The following is a 23,031-nucleotide window of genomic DNA, read 5'->3' on the forward strand; positions in this document are numbered from 1 at the left end:
AAAACACAACATGTCAAAGGAATACTTTATTTCACTAATATTTCTGAAATTAAAACATATTTCAGTTGAAATTGACTTCTTGATGCACTTCCTGCCTTCTTATTTGTATCAAGTCTTCGATTTTAGATAGTTTTTCTTCTTTACGCACCCCCTCCAAAGCCTCCACGAGGCGTACTGCCATTCCCAAAGACAGATTCACCTGATACTGATTTACCTTTTCATCCCAGAATTTGATAATATCGTTCTGTTGCTCATGGCTATACTTTCCCGATTCGCTCAAAGTGCATCCTTGCCATTTTCTATCTTGCCTGCCCCCTTGAGGGTGAAAGAAAATGATTTCCCACGTCACCATATCAGCAATACCGGCCCAACCAGAAAATGAGCTCTCAAGCTGTTTCTTGAAGTCAGCCACTACAGTAGCTGTAATTTCACGACTTTCTGGAGTTACCCTTCGTATCCCGATCAGTCTGGCCCTTCCCCTTGGGGGAAGCACAAGGTAGAAACCCTTCACCAGAGGAAAATCGTGCATATTAAAGTATAGCTTATTGAACTCTGCCTCTCTCTTGCCTTCTTTATTATCGATAGGAAAGAAGAGATACCCAGTATGGGCATACGGGGCCGACCATCTCCCTTGCAGAACACTCGGCTGCCCCTCTCGTCCTCCAGGGGGTTGAATTATTTTCATACGCGCACCAAGCGCAGCCACAAAGTCACCATTTAACAATGCCATAGCACCCAACTCTTCAAATAATCCAAGATTGGACGCGCCTCTGAGGAGGGGAAGTGAAGTCGGATCTGGAGTCTGATAAAACCTGCCCACGTGAGTTATTATGGCATCCAATAACTCATCAGTAATCGTCCTAATCTTCATATTATCGCAATCATCATCGTCGATTTGACGGCATATTTTTAGTAATATATGGGAAGGACTCTGATCATTCCATTCGCCCTTAAGTTTCATGATTTTTTCATACTCCGAAACATTGGATTCTGAAATCCCACACAACGCAGACTCCACTTCATTGCACCGATCATCATATGCATCACCATCGAAAATGTAACGGGGAAGCGGTCCAATATCATTCACACGTTTCTTTATTTTTTCCCAGTAGTACTCAAGATCATCAGATTTGCTGCGCTTTTCCCATGTACACATGGCCTTAATATCAATCAAAAATGGGCATTCAACAACGATCCACTCTGCCCCTTTATGATTCTTCCATCCTTCATAGTGGTTCTCATTTGGGGATGTTATCACAATCATGCCCCATCCTGAAGGAGGCAGTCGGGTCGGTGGTCCTTTGCTTTCTTGATCCACATCATAGATTATGTATCCTCTTTTTTCTTTATTTTCTTCACCATGTTTAAAGAAATCCTCTACAACACTTACTGCCATTTCTTCTTTTTTGTACCGAGCCACCTTTCCACCATCACTGTTCTTTTCAAACAGATAGGCCCCACCCCTAATGAAGTACGCAACCACTGGGATTCGTTCTGCATTGTAATGCAACAGTTGATAGAGGAGGAATGAACCAGCTGCAAAGGACTTGCCAATTCCAGGCGTTCCAATTAACACATATGGAGTGAATTTCTTATTAGCATCCACACGTTTGCCAAAACACTCATCCAGATTCTTTAGAATTTTATACCATACACGCATCACCTCCTTGTTAACATAAATATCACAGCTCTTATTCATACTGAACCCTGTGTATGACCATCCTTTCTCAGAGGTGAGCACCATCAACTCCAGACGTCCATCCTCGGGTTTCTCATTATCAATATCGTCCTCTACAGAACCCTTCATCACCTCATCATCTGTCCACAGTTGCGGTGGATGGCCCTCTTTCACTTGCATACCGAATCCCTCACCACCAACACCCTCCACATAGTGCCATGTCGCATTATACACAGATTCATATGCACCTTCCATTACCACAGATGTAGCATCCTGAGAAACAAACCCCTTCTCCCTTGCAATATTAAGAGCTCCATCCAGCTTTCCCCTTGCCATAAAAGGAATCCTTTTTTTGTACTTGAATTTGTCCCATTGCTGGAGATAGTAAACTCCTGCTTTTTCAAGATTGTTTGCAACCTCGTTCAGAGTATTATTTAACTTCATATCTTCCTTTATTCTCTCGTAGGCGGGCAATGCAGTAATATGATCCCTTAGTTCTTCGTCCTGGATATACATATCTGGTTGTATGACAAATGCCTCCATGGTAACATTCTCATTGGAATCAACAACACCCCTGCCACCCACATTATTGCGGAGGAAATCATTTAGTTTAGGTGTCTCCACCAGTATTTCCCTGACTCTGCTGTTCAATGTCCACTTGGGTTGAGGTACAACTTCCACTCTTGCAGGTCCCGCTGGAGGTTTATTGAATAAGCTGATTTTGTTATTGTGGAACGATCGAATGGGAAAGTGATGCCGAAGAAAGAAGGAAGAAATGATGCTGTTCGTCGAATGGAGATTCATTTTTTTTATCAATCTTCCTCCTTGAATTGCTAACATTTTCATTTTTTTTATTACTCACACACTTCTGCAATACTATCAAAAAAAACAAAAAGAAAAAATAGAGAAAATGGATGAAATGTCTGTAAAACTCCACAGGAAACAATTTGCACTGAGTGACACAAACACAATATACAAGAATACAAGACTCATGTTACCAAGAGAAAGTAATTTGTATGTACACTGTATTTAACCCAGAATATACAGCATGGGTTTCCATTCAGTGTCATTGCACAGTGATTTACTCCCCACACTCTGTTATCCTGCAAGATAAGGGTCATCCTCATGCACAATGAGTTGTGTCCACTCCAGTATCAATACTCAATCAGCAGTGAAGAAGACTCCTTTATTCACCACAACGCAGATATCAAGTACATGTTCATGTTTGGGTGGACACAGAGTGCGTGCAACACCACTCTCCACTGAGGAACAACACTGCGGTGCATCCCACAATCACAGTTTCATTCTTTTATTGTTTTGATTTCATCCACAACATTGCAACTGGTTGTCCAGTTCATTTTCTTTGACACTGCTTTCTTTTCTGTTCTGTGTTAAAAGCAGCAACAAAGAAACAATCCCATTCCCTTTCCATCATGCACAAAAATCTTAACACTAACAAAGGGTCTCCTGGTGAGGTCTACCATCTCCCCTCCTTTCCCCTTCAGGCACTAGAGAAAACCACTGCAAGAGAGGCGACAGTGCAACAGACAACACACACTTTCGTCTCTGCGTTGCCTCAGCGCTACTCCTCTCATCATCATCACCATCAGTCCGCAATAATGTGAAAAAGAACAACAACACTGACTATTCACAAAAAGAGCAACATAAACTTTATTTTATTTTTGCATCACACCCTGCGTGCAAGAAAACACAACCCAAGTGAAAAATACAAACTACACCAAAGGAGTTACACCATCGTAGAGCAGCGGCATCGTTGTTGCCTCTATTACAATGTGGAAAAGAATATGCCCACACACACAGTAGAGTGGACACAACGCCAGATAGGCTAGGGCATTACTCTCTAGTCCCACGAAGAGGAAAAAGAGAGCAATAGTTGTATATCTGGATTCTTGCCCATCTATTTGTAAAGAAATGGGAAAGGAAAAAAACGCAAAACCCTCAACAGGCTTTGGGGGTGCGCCATTCTTCTTCGCTAAAATCATGGAAATACTTCTTCTTTCTGGAGCGAAAGTTTCTTTCAAGCAAACACAGCCATCCCAAAAGGGAATCACGCAAACATTGGGTGATCTTCTTTACCACTACGACTCACCGGTTGGCAGAAGAGGCATTATGAAATGGAAAAGGACCTCTTGATTCAAGGGGTCTCAATCCGTGCACATTGCGTGGATTCCCAAATGGCCCCTACACGATCACCAAAAGATTTCTCCGGGCCATTCCCAAGCAATTCGCCACACAAATATCACCTCTACTTGTTTGCATAAATACAAAACATTCCCCACCCACCCTTTCCTCAGAGATGAGCGTGATGAGGTCCAGTAGTCAAGAATAAGATTTATCATATTTTTTTTTTCTATGCAGAACTCTTTCCCACAGTCTTCCATGTCAATAGCTGCGGTGGGATTGATCTTTTCAATTCCACACCGAGTCCTTCAACACAGAGAGAGAGACCCACCTCATTATTTTCATTGAAATCCACAATGTTTGTGCTTTCAAAATAATAATGGAATAAGTCGATCAGTTTAACTACCACTGTGAGAATATGGTCCCACTCGGTAACACTCTCTCTTGACTGTGACGTAAAATATTCACCCTGGTCGACACACACCCTACAGTGTTGTTTGCATTGCTGGTAGTTGATCAACATTCATTACCCTGGGTCCTCTCTAGGCATGGCTTCATCATGTGTATGTTCTTTAACAGTGATATCAATCTCTTGTTAATTGAACAAAACTCCATTCTCTCTTTTACTTCTACTCATTTTTCTCTCACTGTATTTTTTGATTTTCTGTTGATTGCAGAGTCACTTCTGCAACAACAAATCACAATGAATGAAAAAAAAGAGCAGAGATACAAAACAAACGAGAGAGTACAGTAACTGGCTCAAAAAAATATTTAAACAAACCCTCACTGATTACCAGCCAGCCTGGAACCACAATTTGCAAGAATACCACAGACGTCAGAAAGGCAAAACAAAATGTCCCTGCAAACCCCAATCAGATGAGTAATAGTGTACGAAATGAATTTATGGCTGTACATATGCAGAACATCTGTCAGGTGAATGAAACAAAATGTCACACACACAACTGAGAAATTCAGTATCCCAATGAGATAATGTGTGTGTATATATGTGTGGAAGGGGAAGGGAAGCAGAGTGCCAACTGCAGTTGCATCAGATACTCTTACATGTAAATGCACCAGAATTAAAAAATATGTATATGTATGTGCATATGGAAAGTTATTCTCCAGTTCACTATACTTCTATTATCTCTTCTTTAAATAACTGCACCATTTCATCATCATCATTATTGTTCCACACCCCATTGGGCTGTCCAATGTATTTCTTGTTCTGCTGACGTTTGATTGTGATTCCCCAGTTCCAACTATTGACTTCACGGCGGTGTGCTCTCCCATCGGAATGACAACACAGCAGGCAAATGCACAAGATTAGCACGACGTGAAGTGGCAAATAGCCAACCAACAGGCTCAGAGCACATCATCTATACAGAACTATACTACAAAAAAAAAAAAAACAGAGGAGCTCAAGAGAAGCAAAGAAGTTTACCAAAAGTCTAACACAGAAGGTCATATAGTTAACAATAGCTCGTCAGAGTCACATACCTGCAGAACCCAAGAACAGCACATTACCATGTGTGATTCTTGAGTTTCTGACAAATCTCATATTTCCATTATGAAAAATTAAAACAAAAAAAGGCTGTTGATGATGTCCGTTTTCTGCAAACACACACACACACACACACAAACCAAAACGTACCCGGTACAAGACACATGTCTCCTTAGAGGGAGGTAGTGGTGCCAGGTGGGAAGGAAATGATGAGGAACGCCAAAGCAGAACCTCACCACAAACATCATTGTCTTGGTATGACTACAACAGTACAGCCTCGCACACTCTCTCTTTTACCGTGAACAAGAAGGAAGGAGAGTGAGTTTTAAATGTATTGACTTCCGTTTTAGCTTTTGCCTTTCTTTATCCCAATATTTACCTTTCTATCTTTCCTTGTCCAACGAGAGGTGGGTGCAGAAATAAAAATAAATAATAAAATGTTTTCCTAAAAAAAAAATTAAACAACATTGTTCCATTTCTTTGGATATACATAGTGTTCCATTGTCTAGACGTTTTCCAGATCATCATTGAGCGCGCCACTTCTCTTGGCTGGTTCGTTGCCTCCGTGTTCCTCCTCAGCTCCGCCGGACACCATATCGGTGGTGGTGGGAAGGTGCAGCTCATCAGGGCGGCGGTAGGCAACGTAAAGCGCAATGATAATTCCCACGACGGTGATACCGAAACAGATCCACGCAAGCGGAAATTCCTTTTCATCAGACTTCGGAGGGTTCTCTTCCTGTGCCATTACAGCACCGAAGAAGGCAGCGGATGCAATCATAGCCTGGGCCCACATTCTTGTCGTTTTTTTTTTGTTTTAAGTTAGGGTTCAACGCAAGTCTAAGATAAAGAAAAAAATGTATGGGAAAAAGAAAAAAATGGGTACACAGCACCAAATTCACCAAACACACAAAAATATCAATCTGGTAACCGTGGTCCACGTTATCTTGTTGCCTTTTATTCTGTTTTCGGAGGGTGGCAAAGGCGTGGAAAAGACTTCATTGATACTCTCCCCTTGACAGTGCTCGGGTTGGCCGCACTACAATATAAGATCAATAAAACACACGTCCTAATACTGGCTCGGAGCTATAGCAACAGAAAAACAAATACAGAAAAAGCGAAGAAAATAAAAACGGTAATGGGAAACCTCCGGCAGTTGAACAAACACAACAATAAACCACAACGACAGCCCTGTGCCTGGTAAGACTGCATGTTTCATTGTATGCTGAGTCTGTTGGCAAAGATAGATAAACACCATTTAAAAAATAAATCGTTCTTTACTCCACCAACCTCATGTGGTTATCACAAGCAACAATGCAAAACCGAAATGCATCACAATCTACGAGCACAAATTCACGACGTTGGCACGACGTGAAGTGGCAAATAGCCAACCAACAGGCTCAGAGCACATCATCTATACAGAACTATACTACAAAAAAAAAAAAAAAACAAAGGAGCTCAAGAGAAGCAAAGAAGTTTACCAAAAGTCTAACACAGAAGGTCATATAGTTAACAATAGCTCGTCAGAGTCATAGTACTTTACTTAAAAAAGAAAGTTGTATAGAGGAAGAAGAAAAAAAAATTTTTTTTTCCCATGAAATTCAGACGAATCTCATATTTGTAAATCAATTATAAAGGCAAAGAAAAAGGCAGTAGATGATATAATTTCCCTCCACACACACACATAACAAAAAAAAAGTACCAGTACAACATACATGTCCTTAGAGGGACGTAGTGGAGCCAGGTGGGAAGGAAATGGTGAGGAACGCCGAAGCAGAACCTCACCACAAACATAATTAGCATAATATAAATACAACAGTACAGTATCTCACATTCTCTCGTGCCTGGGAAGAGGTAGAGGAAGAAGTATTGTTCTCCCTTTATTTTTTTTCCTATATTTTTCCTTTATTTTCTCGTTTTTTTTTTTTTTTTCTGTGCTTCGAGAGATGAGTGAAAAAGTAAATAAAAAAAAATTACAAAACAAAACAAAAAAAAGACATAAACTTTTTTCCTTTCAGTTATTTGGGTTGAAAACGCCTAGACGTTCTCCAGGTCATCATTGAGTGTGCCACTTTTCTTGACTTGCTCTTTCTTTCCACTCGCTTCCTCAGACTCAGTGGAAACCATGACAGTAGCACCTGGAAGGCGTAGCTCATCAGGGCGGCGGTAGGCAACGTAAAGCGCAATGACAATTCCCACGACGGTGATACCCAAACAGACCCACACAAGAGGAAATTCCTTCTTTTTTTCCGGCGCCTTCGTGGTGGTCTCATTCTGTGCCATTACAGCACCAAAGAAGGCAGCGGATGCAATCAGAGCCTGGGTCCACATTCTTGTTTTTAACCAATTGGAAAAAAGAGAGATTCGCTTAGCGGAGTTTGACGCGAAAACTAAACAGCAAAAAAAAAAAGGAAAGAAAGGAGAAATAATGAGTATGGAAAATTATTATTATTCCGTGAATCACTCCTCAGACTCTCTTAATATGCACATTGTTCTCATTAACATTACCTGCAGTAATGGGATTAAGTATTAAATGAAAGGATAAAGTAAGCAAAGAAAGAAGTAAGCCAAAAAAAGCACAATCTTTGTATCTTGAGTATTATCTTCTCTTTTTTTTTTCCTTCTAATCATAAAATTTTATACATAATTAATAGAGCACATGAGAAAGGATCCAAAAAGTGTTTCTCCTTTAATGTCATGAATAGGTACTCGCCGAATACCCTTTTTTATAACCCGCAACGGTAATGTACACTCACCGAGAAAATCATTACGCGTCTTATCTTCGTCATAAACTTGTATAACAAGTGTTGATAACTCCCAATCTTGTATTTCCCAAGAAAATTCATTGTTCATTCCCTTACCATGCCACACTGGGTGAAATCCATTATTGCGAATTGCCTTGGTATATCTCTTGGTAGAAGCATTACCAGGGCCCTCTATAAAGCACAAAATAAGTGGATCAATAATCTCACCTTTGGATGATCGTTTTGGTTTGGGGAGGCAAAATGCAGATATAATTTCCAAACTTAGCATTCGTACCTGAGAAGTTTCAGTTGAATTAGTATTCGAAATCAAATGCCTGGGTTTTAAAAGGTAACCGCACATTCCATTATCATAAAAGAAACCCCTGTTAAACCTCCATGAGTATGTTTTACATGATTGCCAATTCAATGCCACAATTTGACAGCCACAGTTCCAGAAAACCTGAGGGTGATAGTTACTACTTTGAATTCTAGAACCAGCTGGGTATATTCTGCTTAGACAGCAACTGTTAATTACTGCAAATGCTGCAGAGTTAGATGATGCAATTTTTTTGGCTTTGCTTTCTACAAAGGAGGAACAGTGATATGGTTGTCGATTCTCAAGATATTTGAGATCCTTTGTACCTTTGTATCCGGCTGTTTCAATTGAAATGACTGCGGAAAGCTTTTCAGATACTTTTTTATGCTTTCCCTTGTCTTTCTTTTTCTCCTCTTTCATTCTCTCGTATTCTTTCCGTGAATCAACGGTACGTCTTCGCATAAATGTGTCTTCCACTGGCAACTCTTCGTATTCAATTTCCTCCATGTTCTCTTCTACTGTCTCTTCCACGTAATCGTCCTCATCCTCCTCCTCGTCTTCATCCTCTTCAACTTCCATTCCGATTCCGTTAACTGTGTGTACACCGCGTTTGCTTTTAACGAGGATTTTTTTCTTAAGTTGCTCTGGTGAAAAGACAAAGGTTGGTTTCTCTCCGGCGCCCCAGGGACTTTTAAACAACATGTCTCCAAAGATATCACACATAATATCAGCCATACGATCCTGCTGTGACAAACTTGTATGCACCTCTAATGATAAAATTACTGGATATTCTGAAACCTGAAAAGCATACTCTTTGATTACTTCTATACATGAACGAAACGAAACTTTCGATGTCCTCGTATATCCATGATACACCACTGGTTCTCCCCCAAAACCATTCCAACAATCCAACTCAACACAACGACATCCATCAAGAAGAGCTTTTTTATACATTCTTGTTGACGATTTACTGGTTAATTGATCTCCTGTCAAGTAGGTATTATGAGAAGAATTGATAAAGTAATTACAAATAGGTTGATTCATATCATGGTAAACTTTAAATACCTTTTCAGGATCAACAATACTGTTAAAACGACTGTTTGCCAAAAAGAAAAGGAAATTATTCAAGTCAATTCCACTGGAGTCAATACAACCTACAGCTTGTAACATCATATCATCATGATCTGCCTCCATATTTTCCCCTTGAGAGTCTCGAAGGAATGCCAAGAACTCTTCTTTTGTCATGTTATCACGACCAGGACCTGTTATACCTCTAAATACATACTCCAATTCATTAAGTCGTGTAAGTTCAAAGTATATCTTTTCTAATGGGGCATATTTCACACTTCCACCACTTGCTTCTACGGTAGCCATCATTTTTTTGGAGAGATCATCAGGAAAATTCAGTCCCTTTACAAGCTTTCTTAATTCAGAAAGGCTGATGTCGCCACTATTATCAACATCATACTTCATCCAAATCATCATAAATTTAGCACGATTTAAATCCCATGCAATGTGATGACCACTGGTTGCAGCAAGATAAGTATCAAGTGCAGCTGCCGTTTTGGGATTAGAAGAACATGATCTACGAAGAAATTCATTAGCTTCTTCACGAGAACACACCAAGAGATCGAGAGCAGCCCCCCACATAGAGGAAAAGAAAGTCACCGCATCTCTTGGTGTTACCTCGTTCTCCGCAAAATAGTCATCAATAAGTCGTGTGGCACTTGGAATATAGAGGGGCATCCTATCACTAACGCTCTTCTTACTGACACAGGACCCCATTATGGATCTCTTGCAGTTGCAATATATTTTTTTTTCTGTATAATTATTTTACTTTTTTAAAAAAAAAAAAAATATATCTTAAATATCAAAGAGCAAAAAGGAAATATAATCAAATATGTGTTCCTCACAATAAAAAGACCAATTCTTACACCAATACACATAAAGAAACAAAAAACATGTTTTTTTTTTTTTTTTTTTTTTTTTTTTTTATCATTCCCAAGCAAGTGATAGGTTTAAGGTAAATTACCTTCCACCAATTGAAGATGGTATTTTTCTCCTCAATTTTTCTTCTTCCCTTGATATCTCTTGGATAGCCTCAGTTAGCTGCTCCAATATCGACTTCTGCTTCAGCGTATCTGTAATAACATTAGCCTTATCACGCCAGTACTGTAACTCATCTTCGGCTCTAATATATTTTTCACGACGTTCTTCTATCAAATTCTTTAATTGTTGTTCTTCTTCTCGCCTCAGAGACTCCTGGTGGTGACTACGTGCCTTGTCCTGTATGTAAGCCATTTTTGATGCCTCCGCTTGTTCCGACCAGAACTTCAGAAAGGAACGTATCTTCGCATCACGAAGGGTGATCCTATCTGAAAGGGTTTTTTTCCATTCACGACAAGAACAATCAGCCTTCTGGAAATTTTCACTCAAAATAGAGAGATCCCTTTCAGCTATTTGAACTTTTTCATGATATTTCCGCAATTGTTCATGTAAAATATCCAATAAAAGTATAACTTTAATATTAGAGGATTTCCCTTTTATAAGAACTTCATCAATTAGCTGAAGTAGTTTGGTAGAAATATGGCATTTCATCTCTTTTATTTTATCCTTTAGGGAACGCAAGTTTTCTTGCCTTTGCTCTCTATGTGCATCTAGAACGTTGATCTGACCTCTGGAAACATTCACCTTTAACATGATCACATCATTGTCATGTAAAGTATCATCTTTAAGTGAACAATCATTAGACTCTCTCACCAAATCTTCTAAACACTTTTTCAGCCTTTCCCGGGCTGTTTCACGATGGAGAATAAAATTTTCGATACTATTCTCAAGATTTTCGATATTTTGCACATCATAATGTACCTCACTTGGTGAAAATGTCTCATCAACTCCCAAGGGAGTCGGTGCATGACATGTGAGATCAACTGAAAAATTCCGTGCTATTTTCATGAGGGAAAATTCACGAAATAACTCTTCAGGTGGTGAGTTAATGGCATATTCTTGCAAGTACGTAGATGGGACAACACCTTTAACTCCCATTACATTCTCTCCTGTCCACCAACCACTAGGGTGTTCATCGAGAATAAGGATAATATCACCCTTAAAAATAGGGAGATAATAACGACCCTTATTTGTGTAGTCATGAGTCGCCCGTGTTAGACGCATAACTACCCTTCAACACCAAATAGCGATGAAAAGAAAGGAGTAGGAAAGTAATATACCATATTCATAAGCCCCAGACGCATGCGAAAAAAAAAAAAAAAAACAGAGATCAATCAGCCCATTTGAGAGTTATATGTAGAAACAATCAAACAAACAAAAAAAAAAAAACTTTTCCTTCTGTATAGCAACAATCATTTTTTCATGGAATACACAGATAAATAAAACACAGATACAATTTCTCATTGCTTCTTTTTCTATTCATTCCTTATCAAGGCAAAGAAAGAGATTGCACGGAGTACTCCTTGCCTGGTTCAACGTAAACCTCACCATAAGCCCCAGGTAGAAGGATTTCCGACCTCCCTGCAGGTTTTAATACCATCTTATGACCAAATATGTGATGAGGATAAGTAACCCCTCCAACCGTCTCCAGATCGACGCCTAAGTTTGATAGTGTGACTTTAAATGCAGAGGCAGAAGCCCCCTCGCGTTGCGCTGACATAATTTCTTCTATACAGTTTCAGAAGAAGCGAATATTAAAGAAAAAAAAAAGGAAAGAAAAAAATTTGACATATGTAAAAGAGACAGAGAAATATAGTGAAAGAAAAGAGTTTTAAAAGAAGGAAATATATATATATATATATATAAAACAAATAAATAAATATATGTATAGACGTATCCTCATACTCGACCTTACAAAACGCCATAAAGATCTTGAAACGAAGCATAACGCAGAGAAAATATCTCCCTCAACATAACAAACGGTGAAGATCCATTTGGGAGACGACAACAAATAGCGACAGAACTCTTCCCACCATGAACCTTTTTAATAGCTTCCATTTTCTCCACAAAACGTTCGGAGACATTATACACACACGGTTCACGTACCCTTGACGGGTAATCCATATCACCTACCTGGATGGGTTTTCGTTCCTGCATTACTGAAAGATCTGATTTCAAACATGTGAAAGAATTCGGGTCATCAATTACGGCAACCTGTAGACCAACGGGTTTTACTATAAGTGGTCGGTAAAGCTTATCTTGAAAAGAAGAAGAGGAGTATGATTTCTCAAAAAGAAAGGAGACTCCATGTTTAGCCGCAAACTCTTGATAAAGTTGCCTGTCCAGAGGGCTTAATTGAGGGAACAAAGCCAAATTAAGAGAATTAACATCATATGGAACAGGAAGAACAACATCTGTGATTTGGTACATACCTCGTTGTGCCTCCTCAGCTGTAACAAGCTTGTAATTATACTGAGACTCACAGATGGTAGAAAGATCTTTGAACGCATGATACCGTACCACATCTCCCTCAACAACTTTCAAACCATTGGAGAGTAGCCTTTGTGATACCATAGCATTCCATACAAACTCAGCAGCGCTACTATAAATACGCTCTTTAAGCGGAACAGCCTCCCATAGATCACGTAACTGTTCATCATTACCCATAACTTTATGATACTTTGCCAATCCTGCCAGAAGATTTACCAACCACTTTTGTGAGCGCATGTGTTTCGCTGCATCAGCCCAAAGTTTGGAAATTCCTGCTACCGTATTGGGATCCGCATTAAGGTACTGGAGGAAATAACCATAATGTGCACCATCATATTCAGCAACACTTTGAAGCAGACACCCTAATGCATGTCGAAAATCTTCCTTCGCCGCAAAAGAGGCAATTTCAAAAGATCTGTTGGCACCTACACCAAATGTTTCAATTCCAAAATAATTAATAAATCCTCGTTCATTCATTATCTTCAATCTATCCTTTATGACATCTGTTTCGCCCTCTACACAACGCAAAAGAAGACGATAGAAATGTCCACGTGGTCCACGAAGAAAACGACCAAGACTTTCGTTTGCTTGGTACTCTTTGGGATCAAAAATAAGTGAATGCAGATTGTAGTGACGTGATGCATGTGGAAGAAGCTCTTTTGTCATACCAATACAAGCACCATACTGTGTAATACAGCCAAAAGATCCTCCCGGATTATCATGTAGAACTGTACAACCCTCATCAAGGGATAATGTGTAACCAAGACGATTTTCCACACTACGTAGTGAATAAGAATCACGATAAAGTACAAACCTTAGAACAGGAAGATCCCGCGGTAGCTTTCCCAAAACTCTTGCATATTCTCCATGGCTTAGCACACGTGGACTAAACGTCTTTGCCGGATCACTAAATGGTGTATTGGCGTTATCCTCAACAAGAAGTGTTTTTTGTCGCGATATTTTGCGCCACTTTCCCTTAGGAGCCTTTTCCATAATGGCGACGTTTCCATTTTCGTCAATTTCGTTTACTTGAAAGTCACTCGATTGCGCCTTTACGACGGCCACAGGAAGGATTTCCCTTGACGAGGAGCCACAAGTATCACAGAGACGCAATAAAAGACCAGAGCTTTTTTCTTCATCGTTAAGGTTACGACCAGAACGCCATTCATTCTGAGAGACAGTAACGCCCGTTGCTGGATTTCTCAGTGACCAGCGAATAATAGGACCCTTTGACGCAAGTTTCATTACTTTCGTGTTTTATGCCACGGGAACACGAAAGGAGGTAGAAGTCAGATATAAGAGCAGTGAGAGAAGATAAAAAAAAAAAAAAAAAAACAATGCATATTCAGAAAGAAAACAAAAAGAAAAAAAAAATCAGGGCATAGCAAGAAAAGAAGCATGCAAATGTATATACTGAAAGCAGCATTTGTAAGGATAAAGGCTAAATATGAGAGAAAGAAAACAACAGGAACACTAATAATAATAGTAATAATGATAACAATAACAACAACAATAATAATAATAATAATAATAATAATAATAATAATAATAATTTCAATGTAGCATTGACCATGACGTCTTCTTCCCATTGGTAAACTGTTGAACCGTCCCATCTGCCGCATCAACAGCGTAAGAAGCGTTCACTTCATCTTTCCAAGGGTGATATGGATTATCAAGGAATGTTTGATACATACTACTCTCGATTTCTTCTGTACGTGCGGCAGTTTCCATTTGAATTGTCTGTAACGGGGGAACACAGTCGCCCAAAACTTCGCTATCAAGATAATTGCGCACAGGCAATTGATTACGAATATGGGGAGGAAGCACCTGTAGCTTATGCTCATACAGTTCCTCTTCTAGTTGCATAAGTGCACCTTCTGTTATAACTAGTCTTTCATGTTTCATCGCATCATAAACATTAAAACGATTTATTGGTATAGGATTCTTGGGACCCTTGGGCCCCTTCATTCGTTGTTTCGAAGCAGTTTTATTGTAGTCATATTGTTCATCACATAATACAGTGGGGCGAACTATTTTATTCCTACCATTAAAAAAACTACCAAAAAAGAAAGACCGATCAAACTCAGAGCTTGGTGTAAGGCGCGAACCACCATCCATGAAGAGAACACCACCACCCATATGTCGCACATCCCAGGACATATTTCTACAGAGATTTAAATAGCACTCCTGTGTTGGTTCCGCAAGAGTGAGTCTATCAACAACTTGCAGTCGTCCCTGAAGTAGTTTAAGAGTTAACATCATGCGATTACTTCTGCTCCATGTTTTGACATCCATCGTAGGCATTAGCATATTCCACGGTTTAGACGGTTTCGTACGACCTCCCCACGGGTATTGGTGATTCTTTCGATTGCTAGCGCGTGGCATTCCCATACCAGTATTAGGCCAGTTTTTTTTGGCTTTTCGCCATATCTCACGAGTTTCATAGTCCCATTTACTAGCAAAATTTTGGCATCGTACCATCCAATATGTAATATTTTTGCTAAGTTCTTCTGTCTCTGGGTACATGCCAAAAATAAAAGGATCTAGTTCACGGGTATATATTATTTCATTATTTAAATTATATACTGGAACGATGATACGTTCCTTCATAGTACCGTATGTATAAACAACAGGTTTCGTAGTGTCAAAGTGTGGTAACTCCGGAAGAGGTTCTGTAAAATAGGGATGAGACCTTTGAGGTGATGGTAAGTACGGTGACACCAAGGGTCGTGTTACGGTGTTGTGTGGGTCATATAATGGGAGAGGGTGAGCACCAGGGAGCGTCTGTTGTGCCCCTTCGTACACAAAGTCACCCTCATCCCTTGGTGCAATATCATGAACACCTGAAGTTCGCCAGTCATAGCGGGGGCTGAAGATGATGTGACGTTTGCTTCCTCTTAACGATAACGCTGCAGAGAAAGCTACGCGTCTCATTGCCATATGTCACCCTTCCAAATATAGTCGTGGGCAATGTAGTTAACTCCAAATTAAAAATAAGTGTTATGAATAGAAAGCAAAAAGAGAGAAGTAACAACAACAAAAAAAAAGACATCCAAAAAAAAAGGTAAAAACAACCCATTACCAACGGGTCCCCAGAGAGAGAGAGAGAGAGAAAAAAAAAAAAAATGAGGAAAAAGAGTATATGCATAGTGCATAGCATTCGAAAAAGGTCTTGTTTTTTTTTCTTTTCGTTTTTTTTTTCTTGTTGATGAGGATGATGGTGTTACTTCTGCTGCTCTCAGGAATTATGAGAACCACTTGTTCCCTGTTGGCAAGCAGCCAACTGCTTCTTGAGCTCTGCCACCAACTTCTTCGCCCCATCAAGCTCTCTGTTTTTACTATTGAGCCGTTCATTTAGGGCCTTGTTTTCATCAAGAGCCTGCTTCAACGCGTAACTAAGAGATTTGTTTGTTTCTTCGAGCTCAGCACAATACTTTACCGTGTGTCCATTCACTCTGTTTAGAAGATTAATTTGCGAACTGGCTGCGTTAAGCCGATCAAAAAGAACCGGCTCGCTTGTGTCGTCTCGTCTCCTACAATCTTGTGAATTAGCCAGATGCTGCTGGGCGCTGAATTCTTCTTCTTCTTCGTTATGGGTCATACACGTGTCCCCTGAGGAAAAATTCGGAAAGAGCGCTGCGGCCCTTGTAACCGCATGAAGGCGGGGATTCGCGAGGGCCGCAGCAGCCTCCACCATCTCTGCCGATAGCAGCAGCGACTCACCGGCGGTGGCAACATTACTACTATTATAACCACTCTCATCAGAAAGTGAAAATGTGAGGGAGCAAACGTGACGGATTGTCGCACATGGCGCACTCAACGATCGCCTCGACGACACGCTTGAACAACCACTACGCATTGTAACTAAATAAAAATAAAACACAAATATAGGGATCCTATTGAGATCAAGTGGGGAAAAAAAGATAAGATAAGAAAGTAACACGAAAAGAGGGGATGTAGGGCACGTGATTATCTTAAAATTAAAGCACCCTAAAAGAGAATATTCTGTATGGTGAAGAGAGAAATCATGAACAGTTTTTGCAAATAATAGCAAACAAAGAAAAATAGATCATCAGCAAAACCAGACAAAAAAGAAGTCAATATAATATATATATATATATTACTCAACTGGGTGTCAACGGGGCTTTCTCATCACAACACTTCTTACCGTCCAAGACAGTTTCTAGTTCATGCAAGAGCACTACTACTTCTTCTACAAGGGGCAAAAAAAAAGAGGAGAGTGAATGGGAGAGAGCCGCAACTGCGTCCTCCTCTTCCTGCAAGGTCTGCGTAAAGGAGATCCACTCATGCGTTACTTTCTGTAAATGCTGTGAGGACGCTTCAGCTCCATCAAGCCTTCTGCACATCTCCTGGAATATTGTACCCATGCTGTCGACAATCTCATCATTCTTATGTGTCTTCATAATACTCAAACCACCAATGTGACCTGTGCTACCATACCCTCCCACACACAGACATACACACACAGCTCAAAAATACCTGTACCCCCCACAAAGAAAAAAAGAAAAAAAAAAGGAAAAGAAAGTGAAAAAATAAAAAAGTATCACACGAACAATTCTTACTTTACTAGCCCAAATCCTCTTCACATTGAACCTGAATTATTACCCTCTACACTACGTATCAGATCTACCTTTATATCTGCCGTGGAATATTCACTTTACCTTTGCGGAAATACTCCCTACACGAGGAGTGGAGTTCATCTTCACAAGAAAGAGAATATCAATACTAATAAAGAGAAAATCCTCGAAACAAACCATCATCTCCAGTTGAATTTGCAGGAATTCTATATAGGACTGGGTGGTGATAAGCAAAATCACCCCAGCGATACGTTGGTTCTATGAGCCAACTTCCGCCAGAAAGTTCACAGAGTGGTGGCACAATGACTTCTGCGCGCCGCCTAACAGAACACAATTCACCTTCAACGACATATTCTTCTTCCCCTTCTAGCTGAAGCGGTTCAACGTACACAGACGTACCCCCTACCCCTTCAAGTGGAACTATGTGAGGCTCAGAAAAGACAGGGTGATTCACCTGAGTCCCACGCTCTACACCTCTGCCATCCTTTAGCATTGTTGGAAATATCCTGTCAGCAGGGGACACACCCAGTACTTCCAGTGGTTCTGTACGGGGGAGAGAAAAGGGTCCATCCCCAACGGATGGACTGTGTGCGATAGGCGAAACATTTGGGCAGAGAGGAGGTCGCTGCTTTGGTGTGGGTGTGGTAGGCTCGCCTCTAGTGGGCGTTTCCTCTGTGGAGGAGGCTCGGCTCGGCGGGGGGCGTTCCAGCGGCGGCGGTGGTGACCCCGGAGGGGTGGGGTCTGAGACGTCGAGGGTGCGGAAGGAGAGGTCTGGGCCCGGGCCGCGAGGGGGAGGGCTGGAGGCGGCGAGGGCCTCACCGAGTCCGCGGAGATCCCCGCGTGGGCCGAGCGACGCGAGACAGTCGTGGAAGGACGGGAGGTTCGTACGCCACGGCGTGCGGAAGGGATTGCGCCTCGGCACCGCCACGTCCTCCGCGCCCATCACACCACACACAGGGGGTACAGAGCCACTAACACCACAGAAGAAAAAGAAAAAGAGCAAAAATAAAAAACAATAGAATATAAAGTGCAAATAACGCCACTATCCAATGGACCGCATGATTTAACACAAATGCAAAGCCACATGGTGTATTATTCCTGTTATAGAAACAATCATAAGCAGACATACGAAAAAAAATTTTTTTATTCTTCGATAGACAAGTCCACAAAGGGAAAATAGATTCCTGGAACACATACACATGTATGACACACATCTTCAGTTGAAGACCTATTGGTAAAGAAAATACTGGACCACCACCCAAATGATGAGGAAGGAATTACACTTCATATATCCAGCATCCTTTCTGCGTCTCTTGACAAGTGCTGCGAATCCCACTAAAAAAAAAAAAACACACAGACACAAAGACCTACACAAACACACACACACAAAAAAAAAAAAAATGGTACTCTCAAAAATAAAACAAGTCATTGCTGCGTCCAACCTTTTGATTCTCTTTTTTTTTTATATATAATGCTATTGGTTTTATGCGTTTTAGGTAGGGGAGTATGCAAATAAAAAAACGTGTGAAGGTACTATATGTGCGTTTTTTTTTTTTTTTTGGTGGATATCTAATGACCCTCCTGTATAGCACTGTTTTTTTTTTTTTTTAATGCAAACCGCATTCTCGCACGAGAAGTCCCAAATACGAAATAACATCAAAGAATGGTGATATCACAATCTCAGAGTTACAGATAGCAGGGGAAAAAATGTAAAACAAACAATTGATCGGGTAATATACCTTTGGCTTCTACCTTGGTTCAGTAAATATATCCCATAATCTGGTGACCCAAAAGCACTATTCACGAGAATATTGATAAAATAATACTGGTTAGAATATTGAAATATCTTCGGAGAAGTGCCCTTGAGTTGCCAAAGTATCTGTCAGGTACACCGGTAAAATAAACAAAACCAAACGGTGAAATAATGAATGTAACTAAAGCCATAGTTTTTGTTAAACAAAGGTATTACCCGAGCGTAGTCACCCTGAGAAATTTAACTGGAGCAAGATGTTCACTTTGGGAGAGTCAATACGTTTCTCTCTCATTTCTCCACAGTTTTTTTATTCTTCTTTTTTCCTTGCTCTTGAAACTCCCTCTCCGTCTCTCTAACCCTGACTCATTTATGCAGAGTAATACAAACAAGGATACTAAGAAGTCACCCCACTGCGTTGGGTAGAGAAAAAGAAACATATACAGAAACACATACGTACGTAGAAACATAGATTCAGAGAAAGAGTTCCTTACTGTTTAAAGAAAATACGAGGGAGAGAAAAATATAGTAATAACCAAGGCACATCCAATAAACGAATTTATAGTAGTGTACACTTGCTCTTTTTTTTTTTCTTTGCCTGAACAGGTGATGGTATGGAAGGGCTCACAGACTGCTGTACCGGAGTCACGTCTTGCGTCCGATATCCAATTTCACCTCTTGACCCTTCTGCTTGAGAAATCATTGCAGCATTGCCGGAGTTCCCCGTAAGAGGAGCGGTAGTATTTCGAATTGTACGAACGAGAGTTTCAAAGACATTTTCTGCCATCCGTCGATTCTTGGCTGTCACTTCTAGGAAAGGAGAGTTTGCTTGTGCTGCAAACTGGCTGCCTTCCTCAGTAGATACAGCTCTGTAGTTCAACTCGTCAATCTTGTTACCGACAACGACACAGGGAACCGATTGATCACCTTTCACACGACGAAGTTGTGCGTAAATCCTCTTGAGCTGCTGAAAACTCTCAGCATCAGTGATACTATAGACAAGAACGAAACCTTGACCCTTTTTAAGATATTGATCACGCATCGCACCAAAGGCGTCTTGCCCTGCCGTGTCTACTATTGTCAATACTGCTGGTTCGTTGTCCACATCAATGGGTTTGCGATATACATCCTCTATAGTGGCATCATACTTGTCCACGAAGTGACCTTGAATATACTGAATCGTGAGACAGCTTTTGCCAACGCCACCTCCTCCCAAGACAACAACAGGTATGTCTGGCATAACAGCTGGAACTATTAACGGTAAAAAATAAAAACGAAAAAAAAGATAATAAACTAAATGTAATTAAATCTTCCTAAATACGAGTATATACAGAGAATATATACACTACAGACGATAACAGCGTATTTTCGCAATATATAAGCGATATTACCACTTTAGTTCAATTGACAACTAAGCCTTCTGAAAGTGCGCTCTCCTATCTATCTTCCTCTGGTAAAACAATAGACGTCTTGAGTAGGATAAAAAAAAAAAATATATATATATATATTTAAAAATAAAATAGGTCACTCATACACTGAGATCGTCTCCCTTCTATAAAGAGAATAAAAGAAAATAGAAAACATATCAAACATAAATATACATATATATATATATATATATATATCGTTTGACCCAACGATATATTTTTCATTTACCAAAAAAAAAAAGACGCTTTCAGATAAAGAACACAGTCTTCCTTTTACTCTCTCCCTTTTTTCTCCCACAAGAGAATAAGAAAGAAATATAATCACTGAAGTATTGACACGATGAAGACATTGATGTGATTTTTTTTTTTTAATGTCTATCTTTTTCCACCTTAATATAAACCTCCTCGCTTCGATACACGAAGAAGGAAGTAAATGGACAAGGGGAGTGCTATAAGATTCACTATAGCACATGCTACAAGTGGTATCCAGATGCAGACACGACCCTTACACTGTTTCGTTTCCCACAAACCTTGTTCTCTGCTGTGGTAATCAAAAATAGGACCGAAAAGAGCAACATTGAATATTAACGGGGAAACAATACCTGCTGTATAAAGTGCACTGTAGTGTTTTCCACAGTTATCAGGGGCAAAAAGACCCTTGATAATCAAAATGGTACTACCCCAGGAAACTCCCGTTGCAAGTCCAACAATGAAGAAAGGGATCACCAATGCGTTTCTAGGCATTCCAAGAAAGAGAGGAAGTCCAATGAAATTAAGCACAGGCGCTATACAAAACAGGAGAGAAACAGGAATCTTTCTACGCAAAAGAAAAGGGTGAGCAACTCCTACTGCCACACGTCCCATAGCGCTCGCAACTCCATAGATAGACACAAAAACAACATTGAGAGTAGAAGAATACCCTTCAAAATCCATAGCTTCGTATATTTGACTACTATTAGTGGAAACCACCGTTGCCGAGCTCCACGAAGCCAGGCAAACGTACCACATCAACCACATTTCTCGTCGCCTCATATTATACCATAATCCTTTTGAGTTTAACTTTATTTCTTGCCGTGCAGCTTCTGACTCGACAGTGAAATTATCACCCAGGTGTGACGACCATCCCTTTGATAAATGTCGTTCCTTTATCTCAATTGTTTCTATCTTATCTTCCTTATTTTCCATCTCAGGCGACGACAGGGAATGATCGCTTCCATAACCTTCCCTTCGAGAAGCTACATCCTCAAGACTATACTCCGTATCACTCCTGGAAATCAATCGAGAAACAATTCCTTTCCCCGTGTGATCGTTCATCGATCCCGGAACTTCAACTATAACATCAGAGATGTTTGTAGGAATCCTTTCTGAAGGAAGAGTAACTACTGCTGGTGCTGGCAGTAGTGATGTTGGTGGTATTGATGCTGATGCTGATGCCGCTGTGGCTGTTCCTTCCAATCCTACTGCAGCAGGAGCAGGGGAATGTGTCAAATACCCTTTAACATTACAAGGATAACTTGGTGTCACGACAACCATAATAATGAAGCTAATACACAAAATAATTGTACAAACTCCAATAATAATACGACTAGTGTCAGACATTGAATAAAAATTTTCCAACAAAGTTACCCCAAGTATGTATAGAATACTTACGAATAAAATACCAGTTCCAACATTAAATGGAGTCTTGAAAAGCCGAGACTCCCCACCACCGCTCTGAATCACGTCCTCGTCAGGAACGTTTAAACCCAAACATTGGGTTGCCTCCGTCGGAAGACGCACAAATATCGTACCAAGCACACCAACGGTAAGGGAGTAAATCATTAGAAACAGAAAAAAAGGTCCTATACCACTAAAACGGGTTTCGAAAAAACCAATATAAATCTGTACAATAACTGAGCTACCGAGTCCCATAAAAGTCTTCTGTATAAGAATTACTCGTCCTTGGTAACATGAAAAGGCATCGAGGTTTGTCAAAACGCTTCCCGTTTCATAAAAACTTGCCGAAAATTGGGAGATTCCGTAGAATAAACACATTACAAAAATACTTTTTCCTAAAAGAGGGTGATCCATGTCAATAAACATAAGAAACATGCCAAGCCATCCCACCAAGTTTAATACAGTGCCGACTAAAAGAGTAGCTTTGGGACCTTTCATGTCATACAAAAAACCTGTCGGAAGTGAGAAGTAGCTTAATATTACACCCACTGTAGAGACGGCGTTCACTTGAGATTGATTATATTTAAATGCTCCTTGCTTCATATAAGGACTAAATATACCGAAGCAGAAACATGCACCATTGTTGATGCAAATAAGAATACTAACAAAAAATTGAAAGAACCAGCGTCGTTCCAGCGTCCAGGCGGGAGCGAAGGAACGCGCACCGGTTTCTGTCTGGGTCATTTATAACTGTTTTTCACGTTGTACTTTTATCACCGAAAGCC

The 23,031-nt window shown here is 40.3% G+C and overlaps 9 protein-coding genes across 9 annotated transcripts; all 9 read right to left on the reverse strand.

The window, feature by feature from the left end:
- Positions 1 to 7,955: 7,955 nt before the first annotated feature.
- TM35_000161030 (phosphoinositide-specific phospholipase C) lies at positions 7,956 to 10,124 on the reverse strand (the record flags this gene model as incomplete). The annotated part of the gene is made up of 1 exon (XM_029025975.1): positions 7,956 to 10,124. One exon carries the CDS (start codon positions 10,122 to 10,124, stop codon positions 7,956 to 7,958), a length of 2,169 nt encoding a protein of 722 aa, XP_028882531.1.
- Positions 10,125 to 10,406: 282 nt separating this feature from the next.
- On the reverse strand, positions 10,407 to 11,549 carry TM35_000161040 (uncharacterized protein; the record flags this gene model as incomplete). The annotated part of the gene is made up of 1 exon (XM_029025976.1): positions 10,407 to 11,549. One exon carries the CDS (start codon positions 11,547 to 11,549, stop codon positions 10,407 to 10,409), a length of 1,143 nt encoding a protein of 380 aa, XP_028882532.1.
- Positions 11,550 to 12,236: 687 nt separating this feature from the next.
- TM35_000161050 (tRNA pseudouridine13 synthase) lies at positions 12,237 to 14,060 on the reverse strand (the record flags this gene model as incomplete). The annotated part of the gene is made up of 1 exon (XM_029025977.1): positions 12,237 to 14,060. One exon carries the CDS (start codon positions 14,058 to 14,060, stop codon positions 12,237 to 12,239), a length of 1,824 nt encoding a protein of 607 aa, XP_028882533.1.
- A 309-nt stretch (positions 14,061 to 14,369) lies between these two features.
- Positions 14,370 to 15,755, reverse strand: TM35_000161060 (uncharacterized protein; the record flags this gene model as incomplete). The annotated part of the gene is made up of 1 exon (XM_029025978.1): positions 14,370 to 15,755. One exon carries the CDS (start codon positions 15,753 to 15,755, stop codon positions 14,370 to 14,372), a length of 1,386 nt encoding a protein of 461 aa, XP_028882534.1.
- Positions 15,756 to 16,053: 298 nt separating this feature from the next.
- Positions 16,054 to 16,674, reverse strand: TM35_000161070 (uncharacterized protein; the record flags this gene model as incomplete). The annotated part of the gene is made up of 1 exon (XM_029025979.1): positions 16,054 to 16,674. One exon carries the CDS (start codon positions 16,672 to 16,674, stop codon positions 16,054 to 16,056), a length of 621 nt encoding a protein of 206 aa, XP_028882535.1.
- Positions 16,675 to 16,939: 265 nt separating this feature from the next.
- TM35_000161080 (uncharacterized protein) lies at positions 16,940 to 17,239 on the reverse strand (the record flags this gene model as incomplete). Its single annotated transcript, XM_029025980.1, has 1 exon — positions 16,940 to 17,239. One exon carries the CDS (start codon positions 17,237 to 17,239, stop codon positions 16,940 to 16,942), a length of 300 nt encoding a protein of 99 aa, XP_028882536.1.
- A 322-nt stretch (positions 17,240 to 17,561) lies between these two features.
- Positions 17,562 to 18,356, reverse strand: TM35_000161090 (uncharacterized protein; the record flags this gene model as incomplete). Its single annotated transcript, XM_029025981.1, has 1 exon — positions 17,562 to 18,356. One exon carries the CDS (start codon positions 18,354 to 18,356, stop codon positions 17,562 to 17,564), a length of 795 nt encoding a protein of 264 aa, XP_028882537.1.
- Positions 18,357 to 19,722: 1,366 nt separating this feature from the next.
- Positions 19,723 to 20,403, reverse strand: TM35_000161100 (putative small GTP-binding protein RAB6; the record flags this gene model as incomplete). Its single annotated transcript, XM_029025982.1, has 1 exon — positions 19,723 to 20,403. One exon carries the CDS (start codon positions 20,401 to 20,403, stop codon positions 19,723 to 19,725), a length of 681 nt encoding a protein of 226 aa, XP_028882538.1.
- Positions 20,404 to 20,980: 577 nt separating this feature from the next.
- TM35_000161110 (uncharacterized protein) lies at positions 20,981 to 22,990 on the reverse strand (the record flags this gene model as incomplete). Its single annotated transcript, XM_029025983.1, has 1 exon — positions 20,981 to 22,990. One exon carries the CDS (start codon positions 22,988 to 22,990, stop codon positions 20,981 to 20,983), a length of 2,010 nt encoding a protein of 669 aa, XP_028882539.1.
- Positions 22,991 to 23,031: the final 41 nt, after the last annotated feature.

The sequence above is a fragment of the Trypanosoma theileri genome (genome assembly GCF_002087225.1).
Source record: "Trypanosoma theileri isolate Edinburgh chromosome Unknown TM35_Tth_16_V1, whole genome shotgun sequence".
In the NCBI taxonomy this organism is placed as follows: Eukaryota; Euglenozoa; class Kinetoplastea; order Trypanosomatida; family Trypanosomatidae; genus Trypanosoma; species Trypanosoma theileri.